This window comes from Lissotriton vulgaris, chromosome 7 (assembly GCF_964263255.1).
Source record: "Lissotriton vulgaris chromosome 7, aLisVul1.2, whole genome shotgun sequence".
NCBI lineage: Eukaryota > Metazoa > Chordata > Amphibia > Caudata > Salamandridae > Lissotriton > Lissotriton vulgaris.
In genome coordinates this window covers 1485231916-1485244314 of record NC_141695.1, presented here as the reverse complement: position 1 = coordinate 1485244314, position 12399 = coordinate 1485231916, and the positions used below count along the sequence as shown (strand labels likewise).

The 12399-nt window shown below is 49.9% G+C and overlaps 1 protein-coding gene across 4 annotated transcripts in view; it reads left to right on the top strand.

Annotated features, from left to right (window-relative positions):
* The window catches only part of ITCH (itchy E3 ubiquitin protein ligase), a 1274207-nt gene that overhangs the window by 1158858 nt on the left and 102950 nt on the right, over window positions 1-12399 (top strand). For all 4 annotated transcript variants that reach the window (XM_086932290.1, XM_086932292.1, XM_086932291.1 and 1 more), the window contains one exon: window positions 11953-12049. In XM_086932290.1, coding sequence (XP_086788416.1) covers window positions 11953-12049 — 97 coding nt within the window. The remainder of the gene's footprint in view (window positions 1-11952; window positions 12050-12399) is intronic.

Below are 12399 nucleotides of genomic sequence, written 5' to 3'. Positions count from 1 at the left end.
GGGAGAACAGTGTGCGCAAGTTGTGGGACGTAGCTCTCCCCGGGACAAAGCCAGATTGATCAGGTAACACCAAGGTGTTCATAAGCAGGGACAGCCTCGTCGCCAGCACTTTTGCGAGGATCTTCGCGTCGCAGTTTAGCAGCGAAAGGGGGCGATAGGCATCTGTGTCCTTCGGATCCTTCCCCGGCTTCAACAGCGACGTTATCGCCACCTCTCTCATGGATCCCGGCAGTATCCCAACCTCGAGAGAGTCCTCGAAAACTTCCTTCAGTACCGGCGCCATGATGTCGATATAACATTTATAAAATTCGGCCGGTAGGCCGTCCAGCCCCGCCGCCTTGCCATTGCTAAGGGACATAATCGCCTCTCTGATCTCGTCCAGTTCGAACGGGCACCCCAAGAACGCCCTATCGCTATCACTAAGCCAACAGAGTGCGATATCGTCCAGGAAGTTCCCGAACTCCACCTCACCCACCTGCTGCGTGGAGTATAAACGCTGGTAGTGCTGTAGGAAGGCGTTATGAATTCCCTGGGAATCTTGGTGAGTCCTACCCTCCCTATCAGAGATTTCCAGGATATGGGTGGCGAAGCGCTGGTGCCTCGTGAGAGCTGCCAGCACCTTTCCCGGCCGATCCCCTTCGCAGTAGCGCCTAGCCGTCCAATATTTGCCCCGGAACTTCGTTTCCCTGGCCGCTTCTTCCTCATAGGTCGACAGCAGTGCCCTGAATTGCCCAGCGAGGTCAGGACAGGGGTCCCTAACCATCTGTGCCTCCAGCGCTTTAAGCTCTGCTTCAATTTTAAGTAATGTGCGCACAATGTCCCTTAGTATTCCGCAACTTTTAGAGATCGTGATCCCCCTCACTGTCACCTTAAAGGCTTCCCAGATCGTTTCAACCTTATCGACCGACCCTTTGTTCCTCGGAAAGAAGGCTTCAATCTCCTCACCTAGTTCATGTCTAAAAACAGGGTCCAGCAAGGCTGAGGGAAAGAGCCGCCACGGCGGGCGCACCCTAGCATACCCCGGCATCTCCAGGACCGTCAGGACAGGGCAATGGTCCGAGTAGGTACGAGGCAGATGTTTCACCCGAACAACTCCTCCAGCGAGGCCTCGTGAGATAAAGCAGTAATCGATCCGTGCCCATGAGCGCGCATGTGCCGTAAAATGTGTACCCTCCCTAACTGTCGGGTGTGTGTGCCTCCAGCCATCCACTAGTCCAGCCTCTGTCAGTATGCCCTGAAGTGTATCCCTGGCGTTCGTGTTGTATTGTGTACTGCCGTCCGATCTATCCGTCATAGGACATAACGACAGGTTGAAGTCCCCCCCCCAGAGAATGTGAGTGGCTTCAATGTCCAGCACATGGCCCCATAGCGACAAAAAGAATCCAGGAGTGTCAACATTAGGGGCATAGCAATTCACAAGTATTATCACATCAGCGCCCAATCTTCCCCAAAGAATGACATATCTCCCCTCATTATCCACCCGCACACCCAGCTTTTGAAACGGTAATTGTTTGTTGACCAAGATAACAGTCCCCCTAGAGTAAGTGGAATAGGAGGAAAACTCTCTCACACTCGCCCATCTGCACGCAAACTTAGGGATACCATTCGGGTTAAGGTGGGTTTCCTGGAGCATTGCTATCTGCACATGGTGCCGATCTAAATAAGCAAGCACATTCCTGCATTTGCGGGGGTTATTAAGGCCACGGACATTCCAGGACATTATGGAAACAGTATTCGACGTGTCATCACCTGTATTCGCCACCGTATCCCTGAAGGGAGCTTTTGGCCGTCACTGCAGCTCTCGACCGAAATGCACCTGATGCAGATCTTTCCGCTGTCCAGTACATTCTCGTCATACAAACATCCGAACGTTCACACACACGGAGTCCAGTACCTGCGCTCTCGTCACTCATTCCATACGCAACAGCAATTCTACGTTCAACAACAATTCGCACCCCAACATCCAAGTCCCACACCCCCCCCCATGCACAACTGTTCAGCCCCCAACCCCCATCTCCCCCCTCCACCCACTGAAGCAACCCAATCTTGCCAGTATCACATCCCCCCCCCCCCCTCCCCGACCCCAACAATCAAGAGCAATTGAAAAACCTTTTGGGGAATCCCCTTCTGAGGACACCAGAGGAACGCACTCCAACACCCCAACTCTCCTCCCTCGACCCGCATGCACCATACGGAGAAGACAGAGAAGGTGGGGCGGTGCCTGGCATATGTTACCCCTGCAGGTTAGTACCCATATGACAAGACATTTTCTCATATCCCCTCCCCTCATGCCAGAAAAAACACCAAAAGATTCAGGAGGTCTATCACAGGAGCAATCGCTACCCAGTTCAGTGCAAATTCTGCCTCCAGTGTGGCCAACTCTAGAACAACTTCAGCAGAGGGGCAGGTATATACCAAAGCAGTCGTCGCTCACCAGTGACCCGCAGAACAGCAGGTCTACCAGAAGAGCCATCACTGGCAGTTCCTGGTCCTCTCACCGGCAGCAGGCATCTCCAATCTGAGTCCAATCTCTAATCCATAGTTCAGAGCCAGCAATCCATTGTTCATAAGGACGCAGTTAGGGATCCACGTGTTCAGCAGGGTTCACGTCTGCCTCCTCGTCTCCCTCGTTTCGCCTGTCCCTCCTGGCGGTGCGCAGCTTACGGGCATAGTCCTCGGCTTGCTGTGGGTTTGTAAAAAAGTGTTGTTTACCCTGGTGGGTCACCCTGAGCCGCGCCGGGTATAGTAGTGCATAGTCCACTTGCATGTCCCTCAGTTTTTTCTTCACGTCTAGGAATTTCCTCCGCTGGTCCTGCACCATCGGTGTAAAATCCGGATACAGGGAAAACTGCACTCCGTCACAAGCTAGATTCCGAGCTGTGCGGGCTGCACGCAATGCCGTGTCGCGGTCCCGGTAGTTAAGTAACCGGGCAATGATGGGTCGCGGCTGCATCCCCGGCTTTGGGACCGGGCCCAGGGAACGATGCGCCCGCTCGACGATAAATTGGCTGGAAAAGGCCTCCTTGCCCACTGCCGTGAGGAGGATGCGCTCCACATAGTCCTCCATGCGTCCAGTGTTGGTGGATTCCGGAACCCCTGTGACGCGTATGTTGTTGCGTCTGCTCCTCGCCTCCAACTCCTCGTTCTTTGCCGCTATTACTCTTAGGATGTTATCCATTCTAGTTAGGCGCGTGTCGTGGGACGCGGCAGTGTCCTCAGAGGAAGAAATGCGTCTCTCCGCCTCCCCCAGGCGCTCCTCATGGACCTCCAGTTTCTGTGCAACCCCATCCATTCTGGAGGACAGGCGGTCGACTTTGTCAACTATCGTAGCGAAGCCCTGCCGCATTTCCTCCATCATCAACTTAAGTTTTGGGGCCAAGGGGGCAGTGGGGGGCTCAGCGTTCGACGGTCCTGGGGCTCCGCTGGTCCCCGTCGTGCTGCGTAGCGGTTTTTTGGCAGTCGCCGGCTCGAAAGAGAGCTTGGGCTGCTTGTTGTCGTTTTTGCCCATAGTGCCGCGACTGGAAGCACCCACACAGGCACCGCAGCTGGCTGTTCTGCACGTGTCTGTAGCTCCCAGTGAGTGCGCGTTGATGGCCCCCCCGAGCGGCAGCCACGTCCAGGGGGGTGTCCCTACCTCGGGGCACCGATTGTCCCAGGTAGCCCCTCGTCCCAAGAATCTCCGCACCGGCGTATCAGCTATGGGAGGTGGGCGGCCGCGGCCGACACCGCGGTCCGGAGCCCAGGGAGAGCCAACAGGGGATGGCGGCAGGCCGTTGGGGCTAGGAGGAGGTTAACGCGCCATATACGCGGGGTAGGATTCGCAGTCTGGGCAACCACTATGCCCTCTGAATGTCCGCTGGTGCGTCGCAGGACCCCGCTCCCAGGTGGCGGCAGTAATCGGTGTCAGTAGCGGGGTTGCGGGGAGATGGCCGCCCCACACGGCGGCTGTAGGCGTGCCTTGCGATGGTCTCCCGGTCTCTTTGTAGTGCGCCGGAGCAGCACAGAGCCCCCACACGTAGTGCAGCGGCTCCGCAGGGGGAGAGACTCACCTCCGCAGTCACTCGAGGGCCGCCAGCAGTGCCCTCCGTCCGGGATACAGGCCTCTCAGTCCCAAGGCCTAGCCGCCTCGTGGAGAGCCGCGGCCTTGCGTGGGCCGATGTCCGGGCGCCTCCGCAGTGCACAGCAACAGCGCTCACCGGTCCAGTCGCTCAGCCCCGTATCTCAGGCTTCCGAGGGCGGATCGCTCCCAAAGTTGGACCGGAGCAGTATCACAGGTTGGGCCACCAGTGTAGCGATTTCTGGGCGTCTATTCGCAGGATTAAAGGATAAATTCAGGATCGTTCTGGCCAGGCTGCCAGAGCCACGCTAGAGTGCGGCCATTAGCTAGTGCGCCCTCTAGCGCCTCTCTTCGGCTGTTGGCACATTCTACCTGGGCAAAGGTAGCTACCACTGTATTGGCACGTCAAGTTTGATTTTTAACTTTTGCAACCATAAGATGGTTACTTAATTCTCAATTAAATGGTTTCCTGCTGTCAGCCCTAGTGTGTGTACACTTAGCATGTTAAAAATTCAAAACATTAGACTTAAACAATATTTTTATCAGTCTCTTGTAAGATAAACATCAGTGTGCCAAAACGTATAGGTTTCACTTTTCTAAATCCAGTGAAGGCAAGACAAATAGGTCTATCTTTTTGTTCTGGGAATCGTTTGGTGGTAGTTGGGCGGTGTTGTATGTTGCTTCCAGTTGCCCACAAAGAAAATACTATAATGAAGCAACTTCTTGGGCTACAACAGTATAGAAGTTGAAATTATGCCCCCTTTTGTCCAGACTGCGTAAGAAAAGCTAAGCTGTACTCTGAAAAAAGAATGTTGTAAACAGGAGTTAAAAAATTAAGTTGTAAGTGATCAACGTAAAAGGCATAGGCTACAAAAAATGTAATAGTATATTATTTTGGCAAAAGACCAGTATTTTCAGTGCAGCTGCAAGAAAGCCTGTGAGTGTGTGCATCTTCGTGAACAGAAAAGCTGTAAATCCAACAACATATCAAGATAACAAAGTAAAGCAAATTAACTTGCTGCTTTAATAACCAACAGTTGTGCTTTCTAGTATAAAGCCATTACTCAGCAATTAAAAAGTTTTTTCAGTAAAGCAAATACATCAAAGAATACACTCTGAATTAACAAGCTACATAACATGATGCTTCTTCCATCTATTACAAGGACTACTTGGGCACCAGTAGTAGCACAAATTAGACAATTTAACAACCTCCCAAAATCCACAAGCATAATGGTCAGCCAATCAAAGCAATGACAAACAATGAAAACCACGTGTAAACTAAGGGCTGAAGTTGGCTAGCCCACTCACACTCTATTTGTACTACTTTTTACATAATTTATTTTTGAGGTACTGTTCATAGGAGGTCACTCATATAGTTAAGTGATCTGTAGCCAGACATAAAAATTTACACAGTAAAAAATAATTACACAAACAATCATTGCAGCTTTGGTCTGCTTTTGCTCCAGACTAATAATGGAACAGAGGGGAAAATTATTCATACCTTAATGTCAGGAGTGCCCACCTTAGTTTGCAAGTGGCTAATATAAGCCCTTACGGTGTCCTCTTATAGCAAATAATGTTTAAGATTAGTAAAGAACAGGTTTGGAAAAAACCTGAGTCCCTACTAATCCTACACTGCTCACAAAATAATGAAGACGTGCTGCAATGTAACCCTCTCTCTGGCTACGCCTAGGTGTCATGAACAAGAAGGGTGATAACTTGGATTGCGCATGCTGTAAAGAGCTAAAATATTAATTTCTTGATGCTCTGCCCTTTGTGTTCTAGTTATTAGGATATATTTAAAAATGTTTCTCTTTTCAATTACTGCATCATCCTTTGTCAACTAGTGTTCGGCCTTTCAATAGCATCTTTAAAAAAATATATATATATTTATTTACTCAAAATAAATTTTTGGGGGGGCGTGACCGACCGCTGAAGGAAATGGCCACTTCCTAGAGCGGCTCTGTGGCCTAGCCACCTTCTCCTCAATTATCCGTTCAGATATCCGTCCACTAGCCCAGGCCCAAACTAGCACTGGGTCATCTGGCATTTGGGGCATACCTTGGATCGTTGTCCGCTAGCAGCCCCCCTATATAAAAAGTGGCAACAGAAGCGAGAACTGTGCAGTGGGGCAAAACCCCGACCTTGGCGGCGGAGGGAAGGTGGTGGTGTGTGGCGATTTGCTTTCGGGCGTGCAGTACTGGGAGCTCCGGCCCGCAACGTCAATCACCGTAACCGCGGTGCCTGCGGAGTGCCCTTTCCTTGGGGAGGGACGAACATGCACTGGCTCTCCTCCTCACCTTGCCAGCAAATATTATTGAGGACGGCATGATGCCTCCAGACCACCTGCTTCATTTGGCAGCTGCGGGGGAAGTGAGACCGGAACAGAGCAAGGAATCTGGGGAGACTGGTGCTGTGTGAGTCTCCCCCTCCTGTGTCGCTGAGATGCCAAATCTGGGTGGCAGTGAATAAACAGGAACACACTGATGCGATGCAACAAAACAGCAGAGGCTGCAACGTCAAGAGCACAGCCTAAGCCACACACCAGCTTAATAAAAGGCCTCATCTATTGTGCATTCTTATACCCAGAGAGGGTTAAAGAGCAGAGCCCAGCTGCAGGTTTCCAGGATATATGCCATCTCTATTCCATGCAGAGATATGTGGGAGAGTCGGTGATCCTTCCGACCTGTGTGCTGGGTCCCTAACTCTATGGCAGCACTCTACGGACTACGGGGGTACTGGGAGAGCCTATTTTGGGGGACTAGATCCCCAACACCACCCCCCCTAATCCCCCCCACGCATTGCGTCCATCCTCTGGCCTGAGTGTGAGATAGACATCAATCCAGGGTCAGCCATACTCCAACCTGGTAGCTGGGTCCTTGCGTGCTTAGGTAGGGTGACATACTCGGGCAGAAACCTGAGTATGTCACCCCATCTGGGTGTGACTGGTGCATCTGCTGGCAGGCGGTAGCGAGTATTCCAGTGTCCCACTCTCCCTGCTTTAATCTAATTACACTTGCCCCAGCAGAATGACTTGCAGAAAGAACATGAAAAGTACCCTACAGACCAAGTTGGATAAATTCACCCTTCCCAGGTGGCCTGAGACTCTGGAGAGCTCCAGAGAGTGTTTGTCCTCCACAACTCCCCATGCATCCAGAGGAGACGCCCTTTCCCTCCATGATATTATGGCGGCCATACAGGGAGTCTACACTGCACTAGAAGCGCTCATGGACACTGTCACAACAGAGGTCTCACTGATGTGGCCAGACCTGTGCAACATGGGGGCTAGAGTCAAGGAGGTGGAGGACTCAGCTGCGACCTTGCTCCAGGACACCAGGGCCCTCAAGATTCAGGCCGGCAAGCTGAAGGCAGCTAATACAAATTTTGAGGCGAGACTTGAGGACTAGGAAGGCAGGTCCAGATGCAACATCCTCCTCATTTTGGTGGTCCCTGAACGGGTGGAGGAACTAGCCACAGACCTATTTGTAGAGTATCTTAGCCTCAGGCACCTCAGACCACAGGGTCTCCCTAAGTTCTTCTCGGCAGAAGGAGCCAACCGAGTGCCAGGCGGACAATCCCATCTGGCCGCCCCACCGAGATCCATCCTTACCTATCTCTTCAATTTCCAGAACCAAGATGTGGTGCTCCAAACAGCACGCACTGCTCCACCAGTTATTTATGAGAATACAAACATTATCTTTTTCCCTGATTTTACCCTGAGGGTGCAGAAACAGAGACTTAGCTTTTTGGAAGTTATGAGGGCACTGAGGGAAAAGAGAGTGAAATACTCTATGCTTTTCCCGGCTAGATTGCGAATTGAGTCCGAGGGTAATGCATGTTTTTTTACTACACCAAAGGACACCTGGGAATGGCAAGAGGGATGGCAGACAATCTGCGGACCTTACCCCAAGGCGCTGTGAGAGATAAAGGAGCCAATCCCCTTGCAGAGACGACAAACAGAATTGTTTCCCGCACTGGGCCTAGTTGACATTTGGAGAGCACTTAATATCACCACACAGCAATATACATATCACTCCCGGGCACACTGGAGTCTCTCGCAATTTTTTTTTTTTTTAGAGACGTGCGACACCTGGCGAGAGGAATCTCTGATCATTCCCCAATATGGGCACGTAATAAGACAGTCACCGTAAACCCTTGGTATATCAAAATCCCGGGAATCGGGAAGGGGCTTGTCAAAGCCACAGACCAGTACTTTAGGGAAAATTAACGCTCTGTTACTTCGGCTATGACACTTTGGGAGGCCTATAAGGCGGTGGTGAGGGGGAAAGCCCTCTCTTTAATAGTGGGACACCGGTGAGACAGGAGAGCAGCATTGAAGATGCTGGAGCAGGACATTTTGTCCTTGGTAGCGCAACCGGTGAGGGATGTGGGTGATGACATGCGACACATTCTAAACCTCAAACAGGAATACAAAGATCAGGTGGCAGAGTCGGCCAGAGCTGCAAACAGGTGGTGCAGTACCGGGTGTATGAGATAGGGGACAAAGCAGGGAAACTGCTTGCGTGACTAGATAAGAGCAAGAGCAAATTGATTGGTGGCGACTATATGTTCGGACGAGGGGGAGTATCTCCGTGATCCGCAAGCATTGCTGACACATACGGGCACTGAACGCAACTCCCTTGATCTTCTGGCTGATCGGCCGCTCCCATTTCTTGCACCTAAGGAAGTGCAGCTCCTAGACAGTGAGCTAACAGAGGATGAAGTGAAACAAGCGATTAGAGCCATAAACTTTGGTAAGGCAATGGGACCTAATGGTCTGCCAATCAAATTATATAAACTCACAGCACCATCCACAGCATCACATCTATTGGAGATATTAGAGGAGAGCAGGCGGGTGGCATACTTCCCAGAGATTAGACGCTAGCCTTTATAGTTCTGCACAGAGAGGGAAGAGTAGTTGACCAGTGGGCCTCCTACCGACCTATCTCACTACTAAATGTCGAGGCTAAGATTCTCACCAAACTTTTAGCGCTTCAACTTATTCCCCTCATCTCAAAGCTGTTTCACCCAGATCAGTCTGGATTTGTGCTGGGTTGCAACACAGCTCCTAATCTTAAACCACGTCATGGAGTACTTGGATGTAAGCATAGAATCCAGGAGTAGGATGCAGTTTTATCCCTTGAAGCACGCATGGTCTTTGACACGGTCTTAGCTGTACTCGTCATATGGGCTTTGGGCCTCAATTATTATCCTGGCTTTGACTCCTCTACACCGAACCTCTGGCACATGTGGTGGTAAACGGAAGAGTGTCCCAAGTTTTCCCCCTTCAGCAAGGGATCAGGCAGGGGTGCCCTCTGTCACCACTTATATTTGTGACCCGTGGCAGCCTGGGTCCGAGGAGACCCACTGATTTGGACGGAGGAGACAGAATATCTTTATATGCTGACAATATCCTCCTCTATGTGGCAGTGCTACAGTCCTCCATACCCAGACTATTGAATGTTTTTACTAATTTCACAAGATACTCCAGGTATATAATCAATTGGCCCAAATCGTGGTCTTTTTCCTTTATGGTGCAGTGCCGCATCTACCGAAAGACTGTGAGGCACGAATAGTGACAGATGGGTTCCGCTATCTTGGAATCTTCATCAACTCCAGCCCAGACCTCTTTAATGCCAGAAACTTACAGGGCCCGTTGGCCCGACTTGAAAGCAATGTTCAACATTTGTGGTCGCTCCCACACTTCTTGCTGGGGAGAGAGACACTTGTCAAAATGATGGCTTATTATGCATGTATTACAAAACACGCTGTTCCCTGTGCCTAATACTTATTTCAAAGCTATAGAGGGTGAAATCAGGACCTTACTATGGGATGGAGGTTCCGCACAAATTGCTGTCAGTAAACTACTGCGAGGTTGGTATGATGGAGGGATAGCCTTGCCCGATATCCAAACATTCTACAGAGCGGCACTGTTAGCGACGAGCGACTATCAACCAAAGGGTTCATCAACCCCTAACCGAACCTGCTTACCGAATGGACCATGTGGTTATCCAACCATGGAGTGATCTGCAAGCGCTCTACCCCAACCCACACCCTTTCAGCCTTGAGGGACCGACAGCATTGACGGTCCAACTTTGACACTTTACCCTCAAACAACTGGGGTGGGGAAACCGCATTACTAAAGCAGCTCTCTTGTGGGACTCCAAACTTTTGGGTACAACGGGGACGAGACACAGCTTTGATAAACGTGACCTTCCAGGGTTCTCAAGGGTGGGTGACCTGTTCTCAGGGGCGAAAGTAGTATCCTTCGCTGAGCTTACAACACTTACAATCTAGCTCCAGCCGAGACACTTGGATACCTGCCGATTCGACACGCCCTACAGGCGACACTACCCGGGGGTAGGTCCTCCCGGAATAGTCACCACTAGAAAGTAAACTCCTAGAGGAACACGTCACCTGCTAGACAATCTCACTCGCATACCAAAAACTCCTTAATAACTCCCCTGATATTCTTTTACGCCTTCGGGAACGTTGGGAAAGGGTTATAGACGACTTGCTTGAGGACGACTGGCCAGAGGCCTTAGTATCACCCAGAGAGGTGACCATTAGTACACGTTTCCGTTCAGTGCGGCTCAAGATGCTTCATAGGGCCTACCTCTCTTGAAATACGATTGCAAAAATGGACAAGAGGATGGATATACTCGGTCGCAGATACAGTGGGCATGAGGGGACTTTATCACATTATCTGTGCCTGCCTGATAATTTATTCATATTAGAGCTCGGTCGTGTCATGCAAAACTGAGATCTGTGGTGAAAGCCGATCACTCTTGGCCAAATGGTGTCTACTCAACGCGTGGGAGGCCACTGACCTGGGGGTGGGCTGATCAGAACTGGGTAACTTTAGGCTTGATTGCCAAATTCAACATAGCGCTTTTTTGGGGGTCGGATGCTGCACTGACTCTTCTGGACTGGAAGAGGAACATGGATTGGTGTATGGTGGCAGAGAAAACAGTCTATGAGAGCAGAAGTTGCCCCCTGAAGTGGGAAAAGGTGTGGGGCAAATGGAATGTTCTCAGGGGAAATCCATGTACTGCCCCCACAATATTCTTTACACTCCCTGGTCTATAAAGATGAAGAGCAGGGGATGCCCTGGAAGGCTTTAATCCGCGATAACCCTTTACTGGAATTGATTTTGAGAGGGATGTTCTATGTGGAAATGTATTGCTTTATTGATATAATGTACAAGAAAGTGGTGTGGTATTGTGTTCTGTACGGCTTCAAACTAATAAAAAGATTTTTTTTAAATGTGGTTGGAGTGCCTCATGATGATGTAGGATAGGATAGTAGCTTCTAAGGCGCTCGAATGCCGAGGCGTCTTGGCGCTGGGTTTGTGAACAAGGCGCAATTCTGCCGTGAGCTCTGGGTAGCTATTTAACAGGAAACAGCCAGATCTTCAGTGATTTCCTGAATGTCATGTTGTTTGCTTGCAGTCGCAGGTTGATTTGGTATTTGGTTCCAGAGCTTTGCAGAGCAATGTGATAAACGTAGACCCAAAGCTAGCTCAGAATGCTCCACAAGGGAAATGAGATTGCCAGCTTTTCTTTCTTTTCTTTTTTTTCCTTTTTCATATCATGATTCCCTTTGTTCCATCATTCCAAAATGTAAAAAATTGATTGTTTGCTTTGCGAGTATGGTGTCAAAGATTGGGAGTCTGAGAGGGATTTGCTCTGTAACATGGGTTTGTAGATTGAAACGATGAGCAAAAATGATTTCAGGCCAAAGTCCAAGCGCAAAATGGCAACAAAAATGCTTTAATCTAATGGTGTATTCTTAGTAGAAATTTCATTTTTAAAGCCAATGTACATGTGCATTCATTATAATTGTACCTCCTCAGTGCTTTATACACTCCCTCATTTGTGCTGTTTTCATTTTAGTTTGTGAAAGAAATGGACAACGAAAAACGGATGCGGCTTCTACAGTTTGTCACTGGAACCTGCAGATTACCCGTTGGTGGATTTGCTGACCTCATGGGTATGCAGAGATAACTTTTTCAAGCAGCTGTGCACTCCTTTAACAAACACATTGTCATGTAATGCTTGTTTGAAAAATATATATTGACATTGTTTTATAGCTTTACAATTCCACCTTGCAAATTCTAACTACATATACAAAATTATCTAATGAAATTCTTAGTTAGGGGGTGTGACCAGGCCGGGAATGGCGTAGGGCGTAGATTGTGAAAGCTCCTGTAGCACTTGGGCCTTAGAGTCTCTAAAGCTCAACTATTCGCCTGCAATTACATTTGGTGGTGCCAGAACCCCTCCCGGCATCTTGCCTCAACTGCTTTGAGCTGGCGTGCTCGTTGGAGGGCAGCTTGGATT